At 48.6% G+C, this 24,322-nt stretch overlaps 2 protein-coding genes across 4 annotated transcripts in view; one reads left to right on the forward strand and one right to left on the reverse strand.

The window, feature by feature from the left end:
- LOC142906951 (ribosomal protein S6 kinase beta-2-like) overlaps positions 1-8,119 on the reverse strand; it is a 67,883-nt gene extending 59,764 nt beyond the window's left edge. For 2 of the 3 annotated variants that reach the window (XR_012930588.1, XM_076055755.1), the window contains exons 1-2: positions 7,695-8,113; positions 2,233-2,409 (exon numbers count right to left, since the gene is read on the reverse strand). Coding sequence is in view for 2 of the 3 variants with exons in the window: in XM_076055755.1 (XP_075911870.1) it covers positions 2,233-2,409; positions 7,695-7,793 (276 nt within the window). In the remaining variant the exon portion in view is untranslated. Of the gene's footprint in view, positions 1-2,232; positions 2,410-7,694 lie in introns of all 3 variants that reach the window. The other variant, XM_076055756.1, reaches the window with a different exon arrangement.
- A 4,278-nt stretch (positions 8,120-12,397) lies between these two features.
- LOC116958097 (tektin-1-like) overlaps positions 12,398-24,322 on the forward strand; it is a 41,114-nt gene continuing 29,189 nt past the window's right edge. The window contains exons 1-3 of the mRNA XM_032980586.2: positions 12,398-12,719; positions 14,155-14,368; positions 23,830-23,995. Coding sequence (XP_032836477.2) covers positions 14,158-14,368; positions 23,830-23,995 — 377 coding nt within the window. The 5' untranslated portion in view covers positions 12,398-12,719; positions 14,155-14,157. The remainder of the gene's footprint in view (positions 12,720-14,154; positions 14,369-23,829; positions 23,996-24,322) is intronic.

Genomic DNA, 24,322 nt, shown 5'->3' on the forward strand with positions numbered 1-24,322 from the left:
CTACACTACTACACTACACTATACACTACTACACTACACACTATACACTACACTATACTCTACTACACTACACTATACACTACTACACTACACTATTCACTACTACACTACTACACTACACTATACACTACTACACTACACTACACACTATACACTATACTATACACTACTACACTATACACTACTACACTACACTATACACTACACTATACACTACTACACTGCACTATACACTACTACACTATACACTAATACACTATACACTACACTATTCACTACTACACTAAACTATACACTACTACACTATATACTACACTATACACTACACTACACTATACACTACACACTACTACACTACACTATACACTACTACACTATACACTACTACACTATACACTACTATACTACACTATACACTACACTATACACTACACGATTCACTACTACACAACACTATATACTACACTACTACACTATACACTACTACACTATACACTACTACACTATACACTCTACACTATACACTACTACACTAGACACTGCTACACTACACTATACACTACTACACTACACTACTACACTATACACTACTGCACTACACTACTACACTACACTATACACTACTACACTATTCACTACTACACTACTATATACACTACTACACCACACTACACTATACACTACTACACTACACTATACACTACACTATACACTACTACACTATTCACTAATACACTACACTATTCACTACTACACTACACTGTACACTACTACACCACACTATATACTACACTACTACACTATACACTACTACACTATACACTACTACACTACACACTACTACACTACACTATAGACTACTACACTATACACTACACACTATACACTACTACACTACACTATACACTGTACACTACACTATACACTACTACCCTACACTACTACACTACACTAAACACTACTACACTACACACTACTACACTATACACTACTACACCATACACTACTACACTACACTACTACACCATACACTACTACACTACACTATACACTACTACACCATACACTACTACACTACACTATACACTACACTATACACTACACTATACACTACAATATACACTACTACACTATACACTACACTATACACTACTACACTATACACTACTACACCATACACTACTACACTACACTATACACTACTACACTACACTATACACTACTACACTATACACTACTACACTATACACTATTACACTATACACTACTACACTATACACTACTACACTATACACTACTACACTATACACTACTACACTACACTATACACTACACTATACACTACTACACTACACTATACACTACTACACTATACACTACTACACTACACTATACACTACTACACTATACACTACACTATACACTACTACACTACACTATACACTACACTATATACTACTACACTACACTATACACTACACTATACACTACTACACTATACACTACTACACTATACACTACACTACTACACTATACACTACTACACTATACACTACACTATACACTACACACTACACTATACACTACACACTACACTATACACTACTACACTACACTATACACTACTACACTACACTATACACTACTACACTATACACTACTACACTACACTATACACTACACTATACACTACTACACTACTACACTATACACTACTACGCTATACACTACTACACTACACTATACACTACTACACTATACACTACTACACTATACACTACTACACTATACACTACTACACTATACACTACTACACTATACACTACTACACTACACTATACACTACTACACTATACACTACTACACTACACTACTACAATACACACTACTACACTATACGCTATACACTACTACACTATACACTACTACACTACACTATACACTACTACACTATACACTACTACACTATACACTACTACACTATACACTACTACACTATACACTACTACACTATACACTACTACACTACACTATACACTACACACTACTACACTATACACTACTACACTACACTATACACTACTACACTATACACTACTACACTATACACTACTACACTACACTATACACTACTACACTATACACTACTACACTACACTATACACTACTACACTATACACTACTACACTATACACTACTACACTACACTATACACTACACTAGTAGCCTCACCTTCCCGTAGGCTCCCTGTCCCAGCACCCGCAGCAGCTGGAATGAGTCTGGGCCCGGTGGGGGAGATGGGGGGAGGGACCCCCCAACTCCAATGTCGCCACCCCCCAGCGGTCCCAGCTGGGAGCCCAGCACCAGCAACTCTGTGGCACCACAACCATCGTCTACACACACGCAGTCCTGGGAGATACACAGAGATACACAGAGATACATAGAGATACATAGAGATACATAGAGATAGATAGAGATACATAGAGACACCCATAGAGATACATAGAGATACATAGAGATACATAGAGACACTCATAGAGACACTCATAGAGATACACAGAGATACATAGAGATACATAGAGACAACCATCGTCTACACACACACAGTCCTGGGAGATACACAGAGATACTTAGAGATAGATAGAGATACATAGAGATACCCATAAAGATACATAGAGACACTCATAGAGATACACAGAGATACATAGAGATACACAGAGATACATAGAGATACATAGAGACACTCATAGAGATACACAGAGATACATAGAGACAACCATCGTCTACACACACACAGTCCTGGGAGATACACAGAGATACTTAGAGATAGATAGAGATACATAGAGATACCCATAGAGATACATAGAGACACTCATAGAGATACATAGAGATACACAGAGATACTTAGAGATAGATAGAGACACTCATAGAGATACACAGAGATACTTAGAGACACCCATAGAGATACATAGAGATACATAGAGATACACAGAGACAACCATCGTCTACACACACAGTCCTGGGAGATACACAGGGATACTTAGAGATAGATAGAGACACTCATAGAGATACACAGAGATACACAGAGATACATAGAGATACATAGAGATACACAGAGATACATAGAGACACTCATAGAGATACACAGAGATACTTAGAGATACATAGAGACACTCATAGAGATACACAGAGATACACAGACACACACAGAGATACATAGAAATACACAGAGATACATAGAGACACCCATCATCTACACACACACAGTCCTGGGAGATACACAGAGACACACAGAGATACATAGAGATACATAGAGACACACAGAGATACTTAGAGATGCATAGAGACACCCATCGTCTACACACACACAGTCCTGGGAGATACACAGAGATACATAGAGATACATAGAGACACTCATAGAGATACATAGAGACAACCATCGTCTACACACACACACAGTCCTGGGAGATACACAGAGATAGATAGATAGAGACACTCATAGAGATACACAGAGATACATAGAGATACATTGAGATACACAGAGATACATAGAGATACACAGGGACACCCATAGAGATACATAGAGACACATAGAGACACCCATAGAGATACAGAGAGACAACCATCGTCTACACACACACAGTCCTGGGAGATACACAGAGATACACAGAGATATATAGAGATACTCATAGAGATACATAGAGATACATAGAGACACATAGAGATACTTAGAGACACCCATCATCTACACACACGCAGTCCTGGGAGATACATAGAGATACATAGAGATACTTAGAGATACATAGAGATATATAGAGATACATAGAGATACACAGAGACAACCATCGTCTACACACACGCAGTCCTGGGAGATACACAGAGACACACAGAGATACACAGAGATACATAGAGACACCCATAGAGATACATAGAGACACCCATAGAGATACATAGAGACACTCATAGAGATACATAGAGATACACAGAGACAACCATCGTCTACACACACGCAGTCCTGGGAGATACACAGAGACACACATAGAGATACACAGAGATACATAGAGACACATAGAGATACTTAGAGACACCCATCATCTACACACACGCAGTCCTGGGAGATACATAGAGATACATAGAGGTACATAGAGACACCCATAGAGATACCCATCATCTACACACACACAGTCCTGGGAGATACATAGAGAGACTCATAGAGATACTTAGAGATAGATAGAGACACCCATCATCTACAGACACACAGTCCTGGGAGATACACAGAGATACTTAGAGATACAGAGACACACAGAGAGATACTTAGAGACACCCATCATCTACACACACGCAGTCCTGGGAGATACACAGAGATACACAGAGATACATAGAGATACATAGAGACACCCATAGAGATACTTAGAGACACCCATCATCTACACACACGCAGTCCTGGGAGATACTTAGAGATACACAGAGATACATAGAGATACATAGAGACACATAGAGACACCCATAGAGATACACAGAGGCACCACAACCATCATCTACACACACACAGTCCTGGGAGATACAAAGAGACACCCATAGAGATACTTAGAGATACACAGAGACTCATAGAGATACATAGAGACAACCATCATCTACACACACACAGTCCTGGGAGATACACAGAGACACCCATAGAGATACTTAGAGATAGATAGAGACACATAGAGACACCCATAGAGATACATAGAGATACATAGAGATACACAGAGACACCCATCATCTACACACACACAGTCCTGGGAGATACACAGAGACACACAGAGATACATAGAGATACTCATAGAGATACTTAGAGATACATAGAGACACATAGAGACACCCATAGAGATACATAGAGACAACCATCATCTACACACACACAGTCCTGGGAGACACACAGAGATACATAGAGATACACAGAGACACTTATAGAGATACATAGAGACACCCATTGAGACATACAGAGATACACAGAGATACTTAGAGATACTCAGAGACTCATAGAGACACCCATAGAGATACATAGAGACACACAGAGATACATAGAGACACACAGAGATACATAGAGACACCCATAGAGATACATAGAGATACTTAGAGACACCCATCATCTACACACACACAGTCCTGGGAGATACACAGAGATACACAGAGATACTTAGAGACTCATAGAGACACCGATAGAGATACATAGAGATACATAGAGACACCCATAGAGATACATAGAGACACCCATAGAGATACACAGACACACCCATGATCTACACACACACAATCCTGGGAGATACACAGAGATACACAGAGATACATAGAGATACCTAGAGACACACAGAGATACATAGAGATACCCATAGAGATACATAGAGATACCTAGAGACACACAGAGATACATAGAGATACCCATAGAGATACATAGAGATACTTAGAGACACACAGAGATACATAGATATACATAGATACACCCATAGAGATACATAGAGACACACAGAGATACATAGAGATACACAGAGACACACAGAGATACTTAGAGACACCCATAGAGATACATAGAGATACATAGAGGCACAGAGACACAGAGACACCCATAGAGATACACAGAGATACATAGAGATACATAGAGACACCCATCATCTACACACACATAGTCCTGGGAGATACACAGAGACACAGAGATACTTAGAGACACCCATAGAGATACACAGAGACACACAGAGATACATAGAGATACATAGAGACACATAGAGATACATAGAGATACCCATCATCTACACACACAGTCCTGGGAGATACACAGAGATACATAGAGATACATAGAGACACCCAGAGACACACAGAGACACATATGTATGTATCTCTGTGGGTCTCTATGTATCTCTGTGGGTCTCTATGGGTGTCTCTATGTATCTCTGTGGGTCTCTATGGGTGTCTCTATGTATCGCTATGGGTCTCTATGTATCGCTATGGGTCTCTATGTATCTCTGTGTGTCTCTATGTATCTCTGTGGGTCTCTATGTATCTCTGTGTGTCTCTATGTATCTCTATGCGTCTCTATGTATCTCTATGTATCTCTGTGGGTCTCTATGTATCTCTATGGGTCTCTATGTATCTGTGGGTCTCTGTGTATCTCTGTGGGTCTCTATGTATCTCTATGTATCTCTGTGGGTCTCTATGTATCTCTGTGTGTCTCTATGTATCTCTATTGGTCTCTATGTATCTCTATGTATCTCTGTGGGTCTCTATGTATCTCTGTGTGTCTCTATGTATCTCTATTGGTCTCTATGTATCTCTATGTATCTCTATGTATCTCTGTGGGTCTCTATGTATCTCTGTGGGTCTCTATGTATCTCTGTGGGTCTCTATGTATCTCTGTGGGTCTCTGTATCTCTGTGGGTCTCTATGTATCTCTGTGGGTCTCTGTGTATCTCTGTGGGTCTCTATGTATCTCTGTGGGTCTCTATGTATCTCTGTGGGTCTCTATGTATCTCTGGGTCTCTGTGGGTCTCTCTGCTACACCACAGCAGCTCACTGTGCACAACAATATAAACAAGTGTAAGTAGTTATTGGTAGAGACATTATTTGTAGTTTACCACTCCTATACTTTGCAAAAAAAAATAATTTTACGGAACAGTGCGTTCGTAAGTCGGGGACCAACGCTCACTGTACACACCCGGACGCGTTCGTAAGTCGGGGATCGTCACTGCTCGGCGCACGTGGCGCTTTAAATCGAGGGGCGTGGCCTCTGTGGAAAAGGAGGGCGTGGTCCCAATCACGCGATGGGCGTGGTCTACTGGCCACCCAATCGTCTGCGAGGAGTGGGCGTGGCATCGCACCAGATGTGGATGGGCGGGGCGAGTGGAGAGAGGGCGTGGCCACCCCCCACACTCTTGCATGGCCGGGGGAGTGGCCTCGACTCTAAGGGGGCGGGATCCCTCCACTCACCCACTTGCATGGGTAAGGGCGGGGCGAGTGGGCGTGGCAAGTGGTGGTGTGGGGTGGGACGTGGGCGTGGCGAGTGGTGGTGTAGGCATGGTGGTAGAAAGTGGGCGGGGCGAGTTGTGGTGGTGGGCGTGATGGTGGTGCGCGTGGTGGTGGGCGTGGCGAGTGGTAGTGATGGGCGTGGAGGTGCAACGTGGGCGTGGCGAGTAGTGGAACGTGGGCGGGGCGAGTAGTGGTGGTGGGCGGGGCGAGTCGTGGTTGTGGGCGTGGCGAGTAGTGGTTGTGGGCGTGGCGAGTAGTGGTTGTGGGCGTGGCGAGTAATGGTTGTGGGCGTGGCGAGTAGTGGTTGTGGGCGTGGCGATTAGTGGAGGGCGTGGTGTGTTGGAGGGCGTGGCGAGTAGTGGTTGTGGGCGTGGCGAGTGGTGATGGGCGGTGGAGTAGTGGTTGTGGGCGTGGCAAGTAGTGGTTGTGGGCGTGGCGAGAGGTGGTGATGGGCGTGGCGAGTGGTGGCGATGGGCGTGGCGAGTATTGATTGTGGGCGTGGCGAGTGGTGGCGATGGGCGTGGCGAGTATTGATTGTGGGCGTGGCGAGTGGTGGCGATGGGCGTGGCGAGTGGTGGCGATGGGCGTGGCGAGTAGTGATGATGGGCGTGGCGAGTGGTAATGATGATGGGCGTGGCGAGTGGTGGCGATGGGCGTGGCGAAGTGGTGGCTGTGGGCGTGGCTTCTTCACTAACCGCCGTCTCCTCAGCGTCGTCGTCCGCCGAGGCCGAGGAGGCGTCTTCGGCTCCCTCGGCGCCGTCCGTGAGGTCGATGGCGAAGACGTTGTCGCCCATCCCTAACGCCTCCAGAATTAAAGCGTTCAATTTGTTGTCGTTGTTGAGAACTTGTTTGCTTAAAAGTTGAGGCGCGCGCGCGTTTGTGTGTGTGTGTGAGGGGGTGTGTGAGGTGAAAAGGGGGAAGGGGAAAAAATAGCGCGAACTTCGGGCGCGTTGACCTCTCTCTCAGTTCCCCTGCCGCCTTTGTCTCTCTCCCCCTCTCTCTCTCTCCCCCTCTCTCTCTCCCCTCTCTCTCTATCCCCGCTCGCTCTCTCCCGCGCGCAAGCGCGCGCGCGCGTGTCAAATCGCTTCCGGATCGCGCCACTGCGCATGCGCCGCGTTTCCCGCGTGCCGAGCGTGACGTCACGACCGGGTCGCGCGCTGGCGGGGGAGGGGAGGGGGTGTGGGGGATTTCTCAGCCCCCCCACCCTTGCCCCTCTCTGAAATTCCATGGGAGGTGACGTCACGGGGGGGTGGCACCCCCCCCGCACGATGCCCAAATACGTGGGAGGGGAAGTGACGTCACCGGGATTCCCCCCCAACTCCACGATGCCCAAATTTGGGTGGGGGAAGTGACGTAACGGAGGAATTCCTCCCCGCCAACACCTACACTATGCCCAAATATGGGGTGGAGATTAGGGGGATTCCCCTTCCCCCCACTACACCATGCACAAATATGTGAGGGGGAGGTGACGTCACAGGGGATTCCTCACCCCTTCCCCCCCACTCCACGATGCTCAAATATGGGGGGGGGGGAAGTGACGTCACGAGGGATTCCCCCTTCCAACTCCACGATGCCCAAATTTGGGTGGGGGAAGTGACGTCACGGAGGAATTCCTCCCCGCCAACACCTACACTATGCCCAAATATGGGGTGGAGATTAGGGGGATTCCCCTTCCCCCCACTACACCATGCACAAATATGTGAGGGGGAGGTGACGTCACAGGGGATTCCTCACCCCTTCCCCCCCACTCCACGATGCTCAAATATGGGGGGGGGGGAAGTGACGTCACGAGGGATTCCCCCTTCCAACTCCACGATGCCCAAATACGGGTAGGGGGAGAAGAGTGAGGGATTTTTCCCGTGACGTCACCTCCGCCATATGGAGTTGGAGGGGGCGAGGTGACGTCATGGGGGATCACGCCCCCCCCCTTCCAACTCAACGATGCCCAAATATGGGTGAGGGAGGAAGGGAAGGTGACGTCACGGGGAATTCCCACCGCCGACTCCACGATTAAGGGAAGGATCTGACATCATGGGGGATTCCCCACTCCACGATGTCCAAATATGGCGGGGTAGGTGACGTCACGGGGGATTCCCACCCCCGACTCCCACGATGGAGAGAGGGGGAAGTGACGTCATAGGCATGGGGGGGATTATCCCCCCACCCACAACTCCACGATGCCCAAATATGGGTAGGGGAGGGGTTGTGTGAGGTGACGTCACGAGGAATTCCCACCCCCAACAACTCCACGATGCCCAAATATGGGGGGGGAAAAGGTGACGTCTAGGACACGCCCACTTTCCACTGCAGTAATCCGAAGAGCCATTAGGGGCCGTCCATAAATGACGTCACGCATCTAGTGAGGGGTGGGGGTGGGGGTCAGACATTTGTGACGATGTGTGACGAGGAGGGGTGAGAAATGTGACGTCACATCAAAATGCGCAACTTTAAATAAATATAGACAACACGTTCTACTTAAAATTGTTCATTTAAAGCTTTCGTGACTGCAGGGATTAAATATTCTTGGTTCTTTCGGTAAAGTCACCACCACGTAGAAGGGAAACAATAAAATAATAAAAAATATAAAACAATAAAATTATCACGACGTTTTCAACTGCAACACAAAGCAGCAATCATCATCAGGTGTGAAAACCACCACGTAGAAGGGAAAACAATAAAATAATAAAAATATAAAACAATAAAATTCTCACGACGTTTTCGACTGCAACACGAAGCAGCAATCATCATCAGGTGTGAAAACCATCACGTAGAAGGGAAACAATAAAATAAAAAAAATATAAAACAATAAAATTCTCACGACGTTTCGACTGCAACACAAACAGTCATCATCAGGTGTAAAAACCATCACGTAGAAGGGAAACAATAACATAATAAAAATATAAAACAATAAAATTCTCACGACGTTTCGACTGCAACACGAAGCAGCAATCATCATCAGGTGTGAAAACCACCACGTAGAAGGGAAACAATAAAATAATAAAAATATAAAACAATAAAATTCTCACGACGTTTACGACTGAAACACAAAGCAGCAATCATCATCAGGTGTGAAAACCACAGCAAGAACAATTTGAAAAAAGTGGCGTTTATATTCTTAGTTTTTTCGGTAAAGTCACGTTGAAGAGGAACAACAAAATAATAATATATATAAAACAATAGAAAATTCTCACGACGTTTCGACCATAACTCAAACGGTCATCTTCAGGTGTGTTGGTTCGCATAAATTTATTTTTAAACGGCGCATTTATTTATTTATAAAAAAAAACGTTAGCGCCACGCGCAGCGATTTGGCAGTTTACCCAGGACTAGTCCATCTATATTCTGAAAAGAGGAGGGGGGAGACAAAATTTTTTATAATATATGCTGTCTAAAGCCACTGTAAGCGTGAACAATCAATTAAGACCTGAAATGGTTTATCAAATCTTTCCAATGATTGCTAAGCCAAAATCCATCTTCTCGGTTGAAATTGTCTCTGTGTTTGTAAGCCATCTGGCTACCATGACAGATTCGTTCATAAGGCTATCCACATATACCTCCTGTAGACCAGGCGAGGTAGTCAACATCTCCCTTGTGAGAGAGAGAGAGATGGAGACAACAGGGTCCAGGGATCAAACCCACGACCTCCTGTATACCAGGCGAGGTAGTCAACATCTCCGTTGTGAGAGAGAGAGACGCAGACACAACAGGGTCCAGGGATCGAACCCACGACCTCCTGCACACCAGGCGAGGTAGTCAACATCTCCCTTTCGAGAGAGAGAGAGAGAGAGACACAGACACAACAGGGTCCAGGGATCGAACCCACGTCCTCCTGTATACCAGGCGAGGTAGTCAACATCTCCCTTGTGAGACGCAGTCACAACAGGGTCCAGAGATGGAACCCACAACCTCCTGTACACCAGGCGAGGTAGTCAACATCTCCCTTGTGAGAGAGAGACGCAGACACAACAGGGTCCAGGGATCGAACCCACGACCTCCTGTAGACCAGGCGAGGTAGTCAACATCTCCCTTGTGAGAGACGAAGACACAACAGGGTCCAGAGATGGAACCCACGACCTCCTGTAGACCAGGCGAGGTAGTCAACATCTCCCTTGTGAGAGACGCAGACACAACAGGGTCCAGAGATGAAACCCACGACCTCCTGTAGACCAGGCGAGGTAGTCAACATCTCCCTTGTGGGAGAGAGATGCAGACACAACAGGGTCCAGGGATCGAACCCACGACCTCCTGTAGACCAGGCGAGGTAGTCAACATCTCCCTTGAGAGAGAGAGAGACGCAGACACAACAGGGTCCAGGAATCGAACCCACGACCTCCTGCACACCAGGCGAGGTAGTCAACATCTCCCTTTCGAGAGAGAGACACACAGACACAACAGGGTCCAGGGATCGAACCCACGACCTCCTGTAGACCAGGCGAGGTAGTCAACATCTCCCTTGTGAGAGACGAAGACACAACAGGGTCCAGAGATGGAACCCACGACCTCCTGTACACCAGGCGAGGTAGTCAACATCTCTCTTGTGAGAGAGAGACGCAGACACAACAGGGTCCAGGGATCGAACCCACGACCTCCTGTAGACCAGGCGAGGTAGTCATCCTCCTCGCCACCGTGATGATAATGAGAGAGAGTTTGTTGATGTGGTAGTTGATGGTCCGTGGGGCATCTGCTGGGTCTGTCCCGTGACCTGCACCTAGCCTGGCACAGCAGCACAACCCATGGCACCTGTGTGGGTGCGTCCCGTGACCTGCACCTAGCCTGGCACCTCACGGTGCACGTGGCCTTTGTGACGTCACCGTCGACGAGTTGGCGAATGGGCGGGGCTCGTGGCATTGGGCGTCGCTCGTGGCGCGATCATTGAGCAGGGGGATCGATCACGTTATTTATATATTGGCCCAGCTATTTATTTATATGGCGTTAACCCCGCCCCCTCACTAACCCCTACCCAAGATGGCCGCCCGGTCGATGATGAGCACGCGACGCCGCCATTTTTGTTGTGCTTTTTGGTCACGCCCAACTTCCGGTCGTCTCCGTGGCAACGGCCGGGGGTGGGGCGGGAGGGGAAGAAAGTGACGTCACCCACCGCAACGGCGAGCTTCGGTCTCAGTGGCAGTGAGCGCGGGGGTGGGCGGGGCGAAGGGGAGCGACGGAAGTGACGTCGCCCCCTTTGGTAACGGAGTCGTCTCCGTGGCAACGGCGGGGGGAGGGGCAGCGACGGAAGTGACGTCGCCCACAGCAACGGCGGAACTCTCACTGGCAACGGTGGGGCGGGGGGGGAGGAGGCAATGGACGGAAGTGACGTTCCCCCCAGCAACGCCGTGCCTCTCCCTGGCAACGTTGGGGCGGGGTGCATCCGGGGGGGGGCGGGGTCGAGGGACGGAAGTGACGTCACCTCGCAGCAAACGCCCCGGCGTCGTCTCCGTGGCAACGACCGCTTGTGGTCTCCATGGCAACGTCAACAATTCAATTCCTAGGCGCTATCGAAGCGAGCGAGCTAGCGGGCTGCTTCGAGATAATTATTTAACTTTTTTATTTTCTTCCCCCAAATAAACATCTCCTTTTAATAACACGTCTTAATTCATCCGTTTTATTTTATTTCATTCGTAAGTTTTCTTTTTTTAAAAAAAAAAATTTCGTTTAATTTTTTTCGTGTTGATTTTACCAACCTAAACTTTTTCCACCCTCCCGTTCCGGCGCAGTTTCTGGTGAGTTTCACATTTCTACTGCTGCTGCTGCTGTGCCAGGCTAGGTGCACCAGGAGGTGGTCACGTGACAGACCCAGATGCTACAGGTTGCGCCGCTGCTGCTGCTGTGCCAGGCTAGGTGCACCAGGAGGTGGTCACGTGACAGACCCAGGTGCTACAGGTTGCACTGCTGCTACTGCTGCTGCTGGTGCCAGGCTAGGTGCACCAGGAGGTGGTCACGTGACAGACCCAGGTGCTACAGGTTGCGCTGCTGCTGCTGCTGTGCCAGGCTAGGTGCACCAGGAGGTGGTCACGTGACAGACCCAGGTGCTACAGGTTGCGCTGCTGCTGCTGGTGCCAGGCTAGGTGCACCAGGAGGTGGTCACGTGACAGACCCAGGTGCTACAGGTTGCGCCGCTGCTGCTGCTGTGCCAGGCTAGGTGCACCAGGAGGTGGTCACGTGACAGACCCAGGTGCTACAGGTTGCGCTGCTGCTGCTGGTGCCAGGCTAGGTGCACCAGGAGGTGGTCATGTGACGGACCCAGGTGCTACAGGTTGCGCCGCTGCTGCTGCTGCTGTGCCAGGCTAGGTGCACCAGGAGGTGGTCACGTGACGGACCCAGGTGCTATAGGTTGCGCTGCTGCTGCTGGTGCCAGGCTAGGTGCACCAGGAGGTGGTCACGTGACAGACCCAGGTGCTACAGGTTGCGCCGCTGCTGCTGCTGTGCCAGGCTAGGTGCACCAGGAGGTGGTCACGTGATAGACCCAGGTGCTACAGGTTGCACTGCTGCTGCTGGTGCCAGGCTAGGTGCACCAGGAGGTGGTCACGTGACAGACCCAGATGCTACAGGTTGCGCCGCTGCTGCTGCTGTGCCAGGCTAGGTGCACCAGGAGGTGGTCACGTGACAGACCCAGGTGCTACAGGTTGCGCTGCTGCTGCTGCTGGTGCCAGGCTAGGTGCACCAGGAGGTGGTCACGTGACAGACCCAGGTGCTACAGGTTGCGCCGCTGCTGCTGCTGGTGCCAGGCTAGGTGCACCAGGAGGTGGTCACGTGACAGACCCAGGTGCTACAGGTTGCGCCGCTGCTGCTGCTGTGCCAGGCTAGGTGCACCAGGAGGTGGTCACGTGACAGACCCAGGTGCTACAGGTTGCGCTGCTGCTGCTGCTGGTGCCAGGCTAGGTGCACCAGGAGGTGGTCACGTGACAGACCCAGGTGCTACAGGTTGCGCCGCTGCTGCTGCTGGTGCCAGGCTAGGTGCACCAGGAGGTGGTCACGTGACAGACCCAGGTGCTACAGGTTGCGCCGCTGCTGCTGCTGGTGCCAGGCTAGGTGCACCAGGAGGTGGTCACGTGACAGACCCAGGTGCTACAGGTTGCGCCGCTGCTGCTGCTGGTGCCAGGCTAGGTGCACCACTTACTCTGTGTGCCCCTCCCCCTCCCCCCACTGTCCCCGCAGACCATGGCGAGTGTGTGGAGCCGATCCGCAGAGGCGGAGCTCCGCGCCGGGGCCCCGCGCTCTGAGGCGGAGCTCCGCGCTGGGGCTCTGCGTGAGTGGGGCGACGCGCAGAGCTCCGCGTCGGGGCTCGCCGCGGCCGCCTGGGAGCGCGAGGCGGAGCTCCGCGCTGGGGACCTCGCGGAGACGGCTCAGAGGGAGAGCACTCGGGCACTGGGTGAGTGGTGGGTGGGTGGTGGGTTAGTGGGTGGGTGGTGGGTGAGTGAGTGGTGGGTCAGTGGGTGGGTGAGTGGGTGGGTGGGTGAGTGAGTGAGTGGGTGAGTGGGTGAGTGGCTGGGTGAGTGGGTGAGTGGGTGGGTGGGTGAGTGGGTGAGTTAGTGAGTGAGTGTGTGGGTGGGTGGGTGAGTGGGTGAGTGGGTGGGTGGGTGAGTGGGTGAGTTAGTGAGTGAGTGTGTGGGTGGGTGGGTGAGTGGGTGAGTGGGTGGGTGGGTGAGTGAGTGGGTGGGTGAGTGGGTGAGTGGGTGGGTGAGTGAGTGAGTGGGTGAGTGGGTGGGTGGGTGAGTGGGTGAGTGAGTGGGTGAGTGAGTGAGTGGGTGAGTGAGTGGGTGAGTGAGTGGGTGAGTGGGTGAGTGAGTGGGTGGGTGAGTGAGTGGGTGACTGAGTGAGTGAGTGACTGAGTGGGTGAGTGAGTGGGTGACTGAGTGAGTGGGTGGGTGAGTGAGTGAGTGGGTGAGTGAGTGAGTGGGTGAGTGAGTAGGTGAGTGACTGAGTGAGTGGGTGAGTGGATGAGTGAGTAGGTGGGTGAGTGAGTGAGTGGGTGAGTGGGTGAGTGAGTGAGTGGATGAGTGAGTGAGTGGGTGGGTGAGTGAGTGGGTGAGTGAATGAGTGAGTGGTGGGTGAGTGAGTGAGTGGGTGACTGAGTGAGTGAGTGACTGAGTGAGTGAGTGACTGAGTGGGTGAGTGACTGAGTGACTGAGTGGGTAACTGAGTGAGTGAGTGGGTGAGTGACTGAGTGTGTGAGTGGGTGACTGAATGAGTGAGTGACTGAGTGAGTGACTGAGTGGGTAACTGAGTGAGTGAGTGGGTGAGTGAGTGACTGAGTGAGTGACTGAGTGAGTGAGTGACTGAGTGAGTGGGTAGTGAGTGGGTGAGTGAGTGAGTGAGTGGTGGGTGAGTGAGTGAGTGGGTGACTGAGTGAGTGAGTGACTGAGTGGGTGAGTGAGTGAGTGGGTGACTGAGTGAGTGAGTGGGTAGGTGGGTGGGTGAGTGAGTGGGTGAGTGAGTGGGTGGGTGAGTGAGTGGGTGAGTGAGTGAGTGGGTGAGTGGATGAGTGAATAGGTGGGTGAGTGAGTAGGTGAGTTAGTGAGTGAGTGGGTGAGTGAGTGGGTGAATGAGTGAGTGTGTGAGTGAGTGGGTGGGTGAGTGGGTGAGTGAGTGGGTGAGATAGTGGGTGGGTGAGTGGGTGAGTGGGTGAATGAGTGAGTGTGTGAGTGAGTGGGTGGGTGAGTGGGTGAGTGAGTAACTGAGTGACTGAGTGAGTGAGTGGGTAACTGAGTGAGTGAGTGACTGAGTGAGTGAGTGAGTGACTGAGTGAGTAGATGACTGAGTGTCTGAGTGAGTGTCTGAGTGAGTGAGTGTCTGAGTGAGTGACTGAGTGAGTGAGTGAGTGACTGAGTGAGTGAGTGGGTAACTGAGTGAGTGAGTGACTGAGTGAGTGGATGACTGAGTGACTGGGTGAGTGAGTGGGTGAGTGAGTGAATGACTGAGTGACTTAGTGAGTGAGTGACTGAGTGGGTAACTGAGTGTGTGAGTGAGTGAGTAACTGAGTGAGTAACTGACTGAGTGAGTGAGTAAATGAGTGAGTGGGTGAGTGTGTGAGTGAGTGGGTGAGTGAATGACTGAGTGAGTGAGTAACTGAGTGGGTAACTGAGTGACTGAGTGAGTGACTGAGTGACTGAGTGAGTGAATGAGTGAGTGTGTGAGTGAGTGGGTGGGTGAGTGGGTGAGTGAGTAACTGAGTAACTGAGTGACTGAGTGAGTGAGTGACTGACTGAGTGACTAAGTGAGTGACTGAGTGAGTGACTGAGTGAGTGAGTGGGTGGGTGAGTGGGTGAGTGAGTAATTGAGTGAGTGACTGAGTGAGTGAGTAACTGAGTGAGTGGGTGCCTGAGTGAGTGAGTGACTGAGTGAGTGAGTAACTGAGTGAGTGAGTGGGTGAGTGAATGACTGAGTGAGTGAGTAACTGAGTGAGTGACTAAGTGAGTGAGTGACTGAGTGACTGAGTAACTGACTGAGTGACTGAGTGTGTGAGTAACTGAGTGAGTAACTGAGTGAGTGAGTGACTGAGTGACTGATTGAGTGACTGAGCGAGTAACTGATTGAGTAACTGAGTGAGTAACTGACTGAGTGACTGAGTGAGTAACTGGGTGACTGAGTGACTGAGTAACTGAGTGACTGAGTGAGTGACTGACTGAGTGAGTGACTGAGTGAATGACTGAGTGAGTGACTGAGTAACTGAGTGACTGAGTGAGTGAGTGACTGAGTGAGTGACTGAGTGAGTGACTGAGTAACTGAGTGACTGACTGAGTAACTGAGTGAGTGACTGAGTGACTGAGTAACTGACTGAGTGACTAAGTGATTCAGTGACTGATTGACTGAGTGAGTGAGTAACTGAGTGAGTGAGTGACTGAGTGACTGAGTAACTGAGTGACTGAGTGAGTAACTGATTGAGTAACTGAGTGAGTAACTGATTGAGTAACTGAGTGAGTAACTGACTGAGTGACTGAGTGAGTAACTGGGTGACTGAGTGACTGAGTAACTGAGTGACTGAGTGAGTGACTGACTGAGTGAGTGACTGAGTGAGTGACTGAGTGAGTAACTGGGTGTCTGAGTGACTGAGTAACTGAGTAACTGACTGATTGACTAACTGAGTGAGTGACTGAGTAACTGAGTAACTGAGTGACTGAATGACTGAGTAACTGAGTGACTGAGTGAGTGAGTGACTGAGTGAGTGGCTGAGTGACTGAGTAACTGACTGAGTGACTAAGTGATTCAGTGACTGATTGACTGAGTGAGTGAGTAACTGAGTGAGTGAGTGACTGAGTGACTGATTGAGTGACTGAGTGAATGACTGAGTGAGTGACTGAGTAACTGAGTGACTGAGTGAGTGAGTGACTGAGTGAGTGACTGAGTGAGTGACTGAGTAACTGAGTGACTGACTGAGTAACTGAGTGAGTGACTGAGTGACTGAGTAACTGACTGAGTGACTAAGTGATTCAGTGACTGATTGACTGAGTGAGTGAGTAACTGAGTGAGTGAGTGACTGAGTGACTGATTGAGTGACTGAGTGAGTAACTGATTGAGTAACTGAGTGAGTAACTGATTGAGTAACTGAGTGAGTAACTGACTGAGTGACTGAGTGAGTAACTGGGTGACTGAGTGACTGAGTAACTGAGTGACTGAGTGAGTGACTGACTGAGTGAGTGACTGAGTGAGTGACTGAGTGTGTAACTGGGTGTCTGAGTGACTGAGTAACTGAGTAACTGACTGATTGACTAACTGAGTGAGTGACTGAGTAACTGAGTAACTGAGTGACTGAATGACTGAGTAACTGAGTGACTGAGTGAGTGAGTGACTGAGTGAGTGGCTGAGTGACTGAGTAACTGACTGAGTGACTAAGTGAGTTGACTGAGTAACTGAGTGACTGAGTGACTAAGTGAGTAACTGAGTAACTGATTGACTGACTGAGTGACTAAGTGACTAAGTGAATGAGTGACTAAGTGAGTAACTGAGTAACTGAGTGACTGAGTGAGTGAGTAACTGAGTGAGTGACTGAGTGAGTGACTAAGTGAGTGACTAAGTGAGTAACTGAGTGAGTAACTGAGTGACTGATTTAGTGACTAACTAAGTAACTGAGTAACTGAGTGAGTGACTGAGTGACTGAGTGACTAAGTGAGTGACTGAGTGAGTGAGTGACTGAGTGAGTGAGTGACTAAGTGAGTGAGTGAGTGACTGAGTGAGTGAGTGACTAAGTGAGTGACTAAGTGAGTGAGTGAGTGACTGAGTGACTGAGCGAGTGAGTGACTGAGTGAGTGATTAAGTGAGTAACTGAGTGAGTGAGTGACTAAGTGAATGAGTGACTGAGTAACTGAGTGACTGAGTGAGTTACTAAGTGAGTGAGTGAATGAATAACTGAGTGACCGAGTGAATAACTGAGTGAGTGAGTGACTAAGTGAGTGACTAAGTGAGTGACTAAGTGAGTGACTGAGTGATTGAGTGACTGAGTGAGTGAGTGACTGACTGAGTGAGTAACTGACTAACTGAGTGACTGAGTGACTAAGTGAGTGACTAAGTGAGTGACTAAGTGAGTGACTAAGTGAGTGACTGAGTGAGTGACTGAGTGAGTGACTGAGTGAGTGAGTTACTGAGTGAGTGGCTGACTGAGTGAGTGACTGAGTAACTGAGTGACTGAGTGAGTAACTGAGTGGGTAACTGAGTGAGTGACTGAGTAACTGAGTGACTGAGTAACTGACTGAATGAGTGAGTAACTGAGTGACTGAGCGACTGAGTAACTGACTGACTGAGTGAGTAACTGAGTGGGTAACTGAGTGAGTAACTGAGTAACTGAGTGACTGAGTGACTGAGTAACTGACTGACTGAATGAGTGAGTGACTGAGTGAGTGAGTGACTGACTGACTAAGTGAGTGACTGATTGACTGACTAACTGAGTGACTGAGTGAGTGACTGACTGAATGAGTGACTGAGTGAGTGGGTAACTGAGTGACTGAGTGAGTGACTGACTGAGTGAGTGACTGAGTGAGTGACTGACTGACTGACTAACTGACTGACTGAGTGAGTAACTGAGTGGGTAACTGACTGAGTGAGTGAGTAACTGAGTGACTGAGTGACTGAGTAAATGAGTGACTGAGTGAGTGACTGAGTGAGTGACTGAGTGATTGACTGAGTGAGTGACTGAGTAACTGAGTGACTGAGTGACTGACTGAGTGACTGAGTGAGTGACTGACTGAGTGAGTGACTGAGTGAGTGGGTAACTGAGTGACTGAGTGAGTGACTGACTGAGTGAGTGACTGAGTGAGTGACTGACTGACTGACTAACTGAGTGACTGAGTGAGTAACTGAGTGAGTGACTGAGTGACTGAGTAACTGACTGAGTGACTAAGTGATTCAGTGACTGATTGACTGAGTGAGTGAGTAACTGAGTGAGTGAGTGACTGAGTGACTGATTGAGTGACTGAGTGAGTAACTGATTGAGTAACTGAGTGAGTAACTGATTGAGTAACTGAGTGAGTAACTGACTGAGTGACTGAGTGAGTAACTGGGTGACTGAGTGACTGAGTAACTGAGTGACTGAGTGAGTGACTGACTGAGTGAGTGACTGAGTGAATGACTGAGTGAGTAACTGGGTGTCTGAGTGACTGAGTAACTGAGTAACTGACTGATTGACTAACTGAGTGAGTGACTGAGTAACTGAGTAACTGAGTGACTGAATGACTGAGTAACTGAGTGACTGAGTGAGTGAGTGACTGAGTGAGTGGCTGAGTGACTGAGTAACTGACTGAGTGACTAAGTGAGTGAGTGACTGAGTAACTGAGTGACTGAGTGACTAAGTGAGTAACTGAGTAACTGATTGACTGACTGAGTGACTAAGTGACTAAGTGAATGAGTGACTAAGTGAGTAACTGAGTAACTGAGTGACTGAGTGAGTGAGTAACTGAGTGAGTGACTGAGTGAGTGACTAAGTGAGTGACTAAGTGAGTAACTGAGTGAGTAACTGAGTGACTGATTTAGTGACTAACTAAGTAACTGAGTAACTGAGTGAGTGACTGAGTGACTGAGTGACTAAGTGAGTGACTGAGTGAGTGAGTGACTGAGTGAGTGAGTGACTAAGTGAGTGAGTGAGTGACTGAGTGAGTGAGTGACTAAGTGAGTGACTAAGTGAGTGAGTGAGTGACTGAGTGACTGAGCGAGTGAGTGACTGAGTGAGTGATTAAGTGAGTAACTGAGTGAGTGAGTGACTAAGTGAATGAGTGACTGAGTAACTGAGTGACTGAGTGAGTTACTAAGTGAGTGAGTGAATGAATAACTGAGTGACCGAGTGAATAACTGAGTGAGTGAGTGACTAAGTGAGTGACTAAGTGAGTGACTAAGTGAGTGACTGAGTGATTGAGTGACTGAGTGAGTGAGTGACTGACTGAGTGAGTAACTGACTAACTGAGTGACTGAGTGACTAAGTGAGTGACTAAGTGAGTGACTAAGTGAGTGACTAAGTGAGTGACTGAGTGAGTGACTGAGTGAGTGACTGAGTGAGTGAGTTACTGAGTGAGTGGCTGACTGAGTGAGTGACTGAGTAACTGAGTGACTGAGTGAGTAACTGAGTGGGTAACTGAGTGAGTGACTGAGTAACTGAGTGACTGAGTAACTGACTGAATGAGTGAGTAACTGAGTGACTGAGCGACTGAGTAACTGACTGACTGAGTGAGTAACTGAGTGGGTAACTGAGTGAGTAACTGAGTGACTGAGTGACTGAGTAACTGACTGACTGAATGAGTGAGTGACTGAGTGAGTGAGTGACTGACTGACTAAGTGAGTGACTGATTGACTGACTAACTGAGTGACTGAGTGAGTGACTGACTGAATGAGTGACTGAGTGAGTGGGTAACTGAGTGACTGAGTGAGTGACTGACTGAGTGAGTGACTGAGTGAGTGACTGACTGACTGACTAACTGACTGACTGAGTGAGTAACTGAGTGGGTAACTGACTGAGTGAGTGAGTAACTGAGTGACTGAGTGACTGAGTAAATGAGTGACTGAGTGAGTGACTGAGTGAGTGACTGAGTGATTGACTGAGTGAGTGACTGAGTAACTGAGTGACTGAGTGACTGACTGAGTGACTGAGTGAGTGACTGACTGAGTGAGTGACTGAGTGAGTGGGTAACTGAGTGAGTGACTGAGTGAGTGACTGACTGAGTGACTGAGTGACTGACTGAGTGACTGAGTGATTGACTGACTAACTGAGTGACTGAGTGAGTGGGTAACTGAATGAGTGACTGAGTGAGTGGGTAACTGAGTGACTGAGTGAGTGACTGACTGAGTGAGTGACTGAGTGAGTGACTGACTGACTGACTAACTGAGTGACTGAGTGAGTGACTGAGTGAGTGACTGAGTGACTGAGTAACTGACTGAGTGACTAAGTGATTCAGTGACTGATTGACTGAGTGAGTGAGTAACTGAGTGAGTGAGTGACTGAGTGACTGATTGAGTGACTGAGTGAGTAACTGATTGAGTAACTGAGTGAGTAACTGATTGAGTAACTGAGTGAGTAACTGACTGAGTGACTGAGTGAGTAACTGGGTGACTGAGTGACTGAGTAACTGAGTGACTGAGTGAGTGACTGACTGAGTGAGTGACTGAGTGAGTGACTGAGTGAGTAACTGGGTGTCTGAGTGACTGAGTAACTGAGTAACTGACTGATTGACTAACTGAGTGAGTGACTGAGTAACTGAGTAACTGAGTGACTGAATGACTGAGTAACTGAGTGACTGAGTGAGTGAGTGACTGAGTGAGTGGCTGAGTGACTGAGTAACTGACTGAGTGACTAAGTGAGTGAGTGACTGAGTAACTGAGTGACTGAGTGACTAAGTGAGTAACTGAGTAACTGATTGACTGACTGAGTGACTAAGTGACTAAGTGAATGAGTGACTAAGTGAGTAACTGAGTAACTGAGTGACTGAGTGAGTGAGTAACTGAGTGAGTGACTGAGTGAGTGACTAAGTGAGTGACTAAGTGAGTAACTGAGTGAGTAACTGAGTGACTGATTTAGTGACTAACTAAGTAACTGAGTAACTGAGTGAGTGACTGAGTGACTGAGTGACTAAGTGAGTGACTGAGTGAGTGAGTGACTGAGTGAGTGAGTGACTAAGTGAGTGAGTGAGTGACTGAGTGAGTGAGTGACTAAGTGAGTGACTAAGTGAGTGAGTGAGTGACTGAGTGACTGAGCGAGTGAGTGACTGAGTGAGTGATTAAGTGAGTAACTGAGTGAGTGAGTGACTAAGTGAATGAGTGACTGAGTAACTGAGTGACTGAGTGAGTTACTAAGTGAGTGAGTGAATGAATAACTGAGTGACCGAGTGAATAACTGAGTGAGTGAGTGACTAAGTGAGTGACTAAGTGAGTGACTAAGTGAGTGACTGAGTGATTGAGTGACTGAGTGAGTGAGTGACTGACTGAGTGAGTAACTGACTAACTGAGTGACTGAGTGACTAAGTGAGTGACTAAGTGAGTGACTAAGTGAGTGACTAAGTGAGTGACTGAGTGAGTGACTGAGTGAGTGACTGAGTGAGTGAGTTACTGAGTGAGTGGCTGACTGAGTGAGTGACTGAGTAACTGAGTGACTGAGTGAGTAACTGAGTGGGTAACTGAGTGAGTGACTGAGTAACTGAGTGACTGAGTAACTGACTGAATGAGTGAGTAACTGAGTGACTGAGCGACTGAGTAACTGACTGACTGAGTGAGTAACTGAGTGGGTAACTGAGTGAGTAACTGAGTAACTGAGTGACTGAGTGACTGAGTAACTGACTGACTGAATGAGTGAGTGACTGACTGACTAAGTGAGTGACTGATTGACTGACTAACTGAGTGACTGAGTGAGTGACTGACTGAATGAGTGACTGAGTGAGTGGGTAACTGAGTGACTGAGTGAGTGACTGACTGAGTGAGTGACTGAGTGAGTGACTGACTGACTGACTAACTGACTGACTGAGTGAGTAACTGAGTGGGTAACTGACTGAGTGAGTGAGTAACTGAGTGACTGAGTGACTGAGTAAATGAGTGACTGAGTGAGTGACTGAGTGAGTGACTGAGTGATTGACTGAGTGAGTGACTGAGTAACTGAGTGACTGAGTGACTGACTGAGTGACTGAGTGAGTGACTGACTGAGTGAGTGACTGAGTGAGTGGGTAACTGAGTGACTGAGTGAGTGACTGACTGAGTGAGTGACTGAGTGAGTGACTGACTGACTGACTAACTGAGTGACTGAGTGAGTGACTGAGTGAGTGACTGAGTGACTGAGTAACTGAGTGACTGACTGACTAACTGAGTGACTGAGTGAGTGACTGAGTGAGTGGGTAACTGAGTGACTGAGTGACTGAGTGAGTGAGTGGGTAACTGACTAACTGAGTGACTGAGTGAGTGAGTGGGTAACTGACTAACTGAGTGACTGAGTGACTGACTGACTAACTGAGTGACTAACTGAGTGACTGACTGACTAACTGAGTGACTGAGTGACTGAGTGGGTAACTGACTAACTGAGTGACTGAGTGACTGACTGACTGACTAACTGAGTGACTAACTGAGTGACTGACTAACTGAGTGACTGAGTGACTGAGTGGGTAACTGAGTAACTGAGTGACTGAGTGACTGAGTGACTGACTGACTGACTAACTGAGTGACTAACTGAGTGACTGAGTGACTGAGTGGGTAACTGAGTAACTGAGTGACTGAGTGACTGACTAACTGAGTGACTGATTGACTGAGTGACTGAGTGGGTAACTGACTAACTGAGTGACTGAGTGAGTGACTGAGTGCCCCACCAGTCCTGGACACGCCATTGAGAGGCTACCTGGACCCCCCCTCTCCCCCCCTCCCCCCCTACCTGTGCAGAGTCACGTGTGGTGGACACGACGTTCCAGCGCCAGGAGCTGTCGCAGGCCCTGCAGGCCGTATCGGCCTGCACGGAGCGCCTGGTGGACTCCCAGGGGCGACTCCAGCGGGCCAGAGACTCGTGCCGGGAGCCCGGGGTCGTGGCGGAGACTTGTCTACAGCACAGGTGGGCACATAGACACATAGACACACACAGAGACACATAGAGAGAGTGAGACACACACAGTGAGAGACTCACAGAGACACACACATAGTGAGACATACACAGTGAGACTCATACATAGTGAGACACACAGAGACACACACATAGAGACACACACACAGTGAGAGACACACAGAGACACACACACAGACACACACACACAGAGACACACACAGAGACACACACACAGAGACACGTGCCGGGAGCCCGGGGTCGTGGCGGAGACTTGTCTACAGCACAGGTGGGCATAGAGACTCATACACAGTGAGACACACACACAGAGACACACAG

This window comes from Petromyzon marinus, chromosome 72, assembly GCF_048934315.1.
Source record: "Petromyzon marinus isolate PM22_M1 ecotype Great Lakes invasive population chromosome 72, UKy_Petmar_22M1.pri1.0, whole genome shotgun sequence".
In the NCBI taxonomy this organism is placed as follows: domain Eukaryota; kingdom Metazoa; phylum Chordata; class Hyperoartia; order Petromyzontiformes; family Petromyzontidae; genus Petromyzon; species Petromyzon marinus.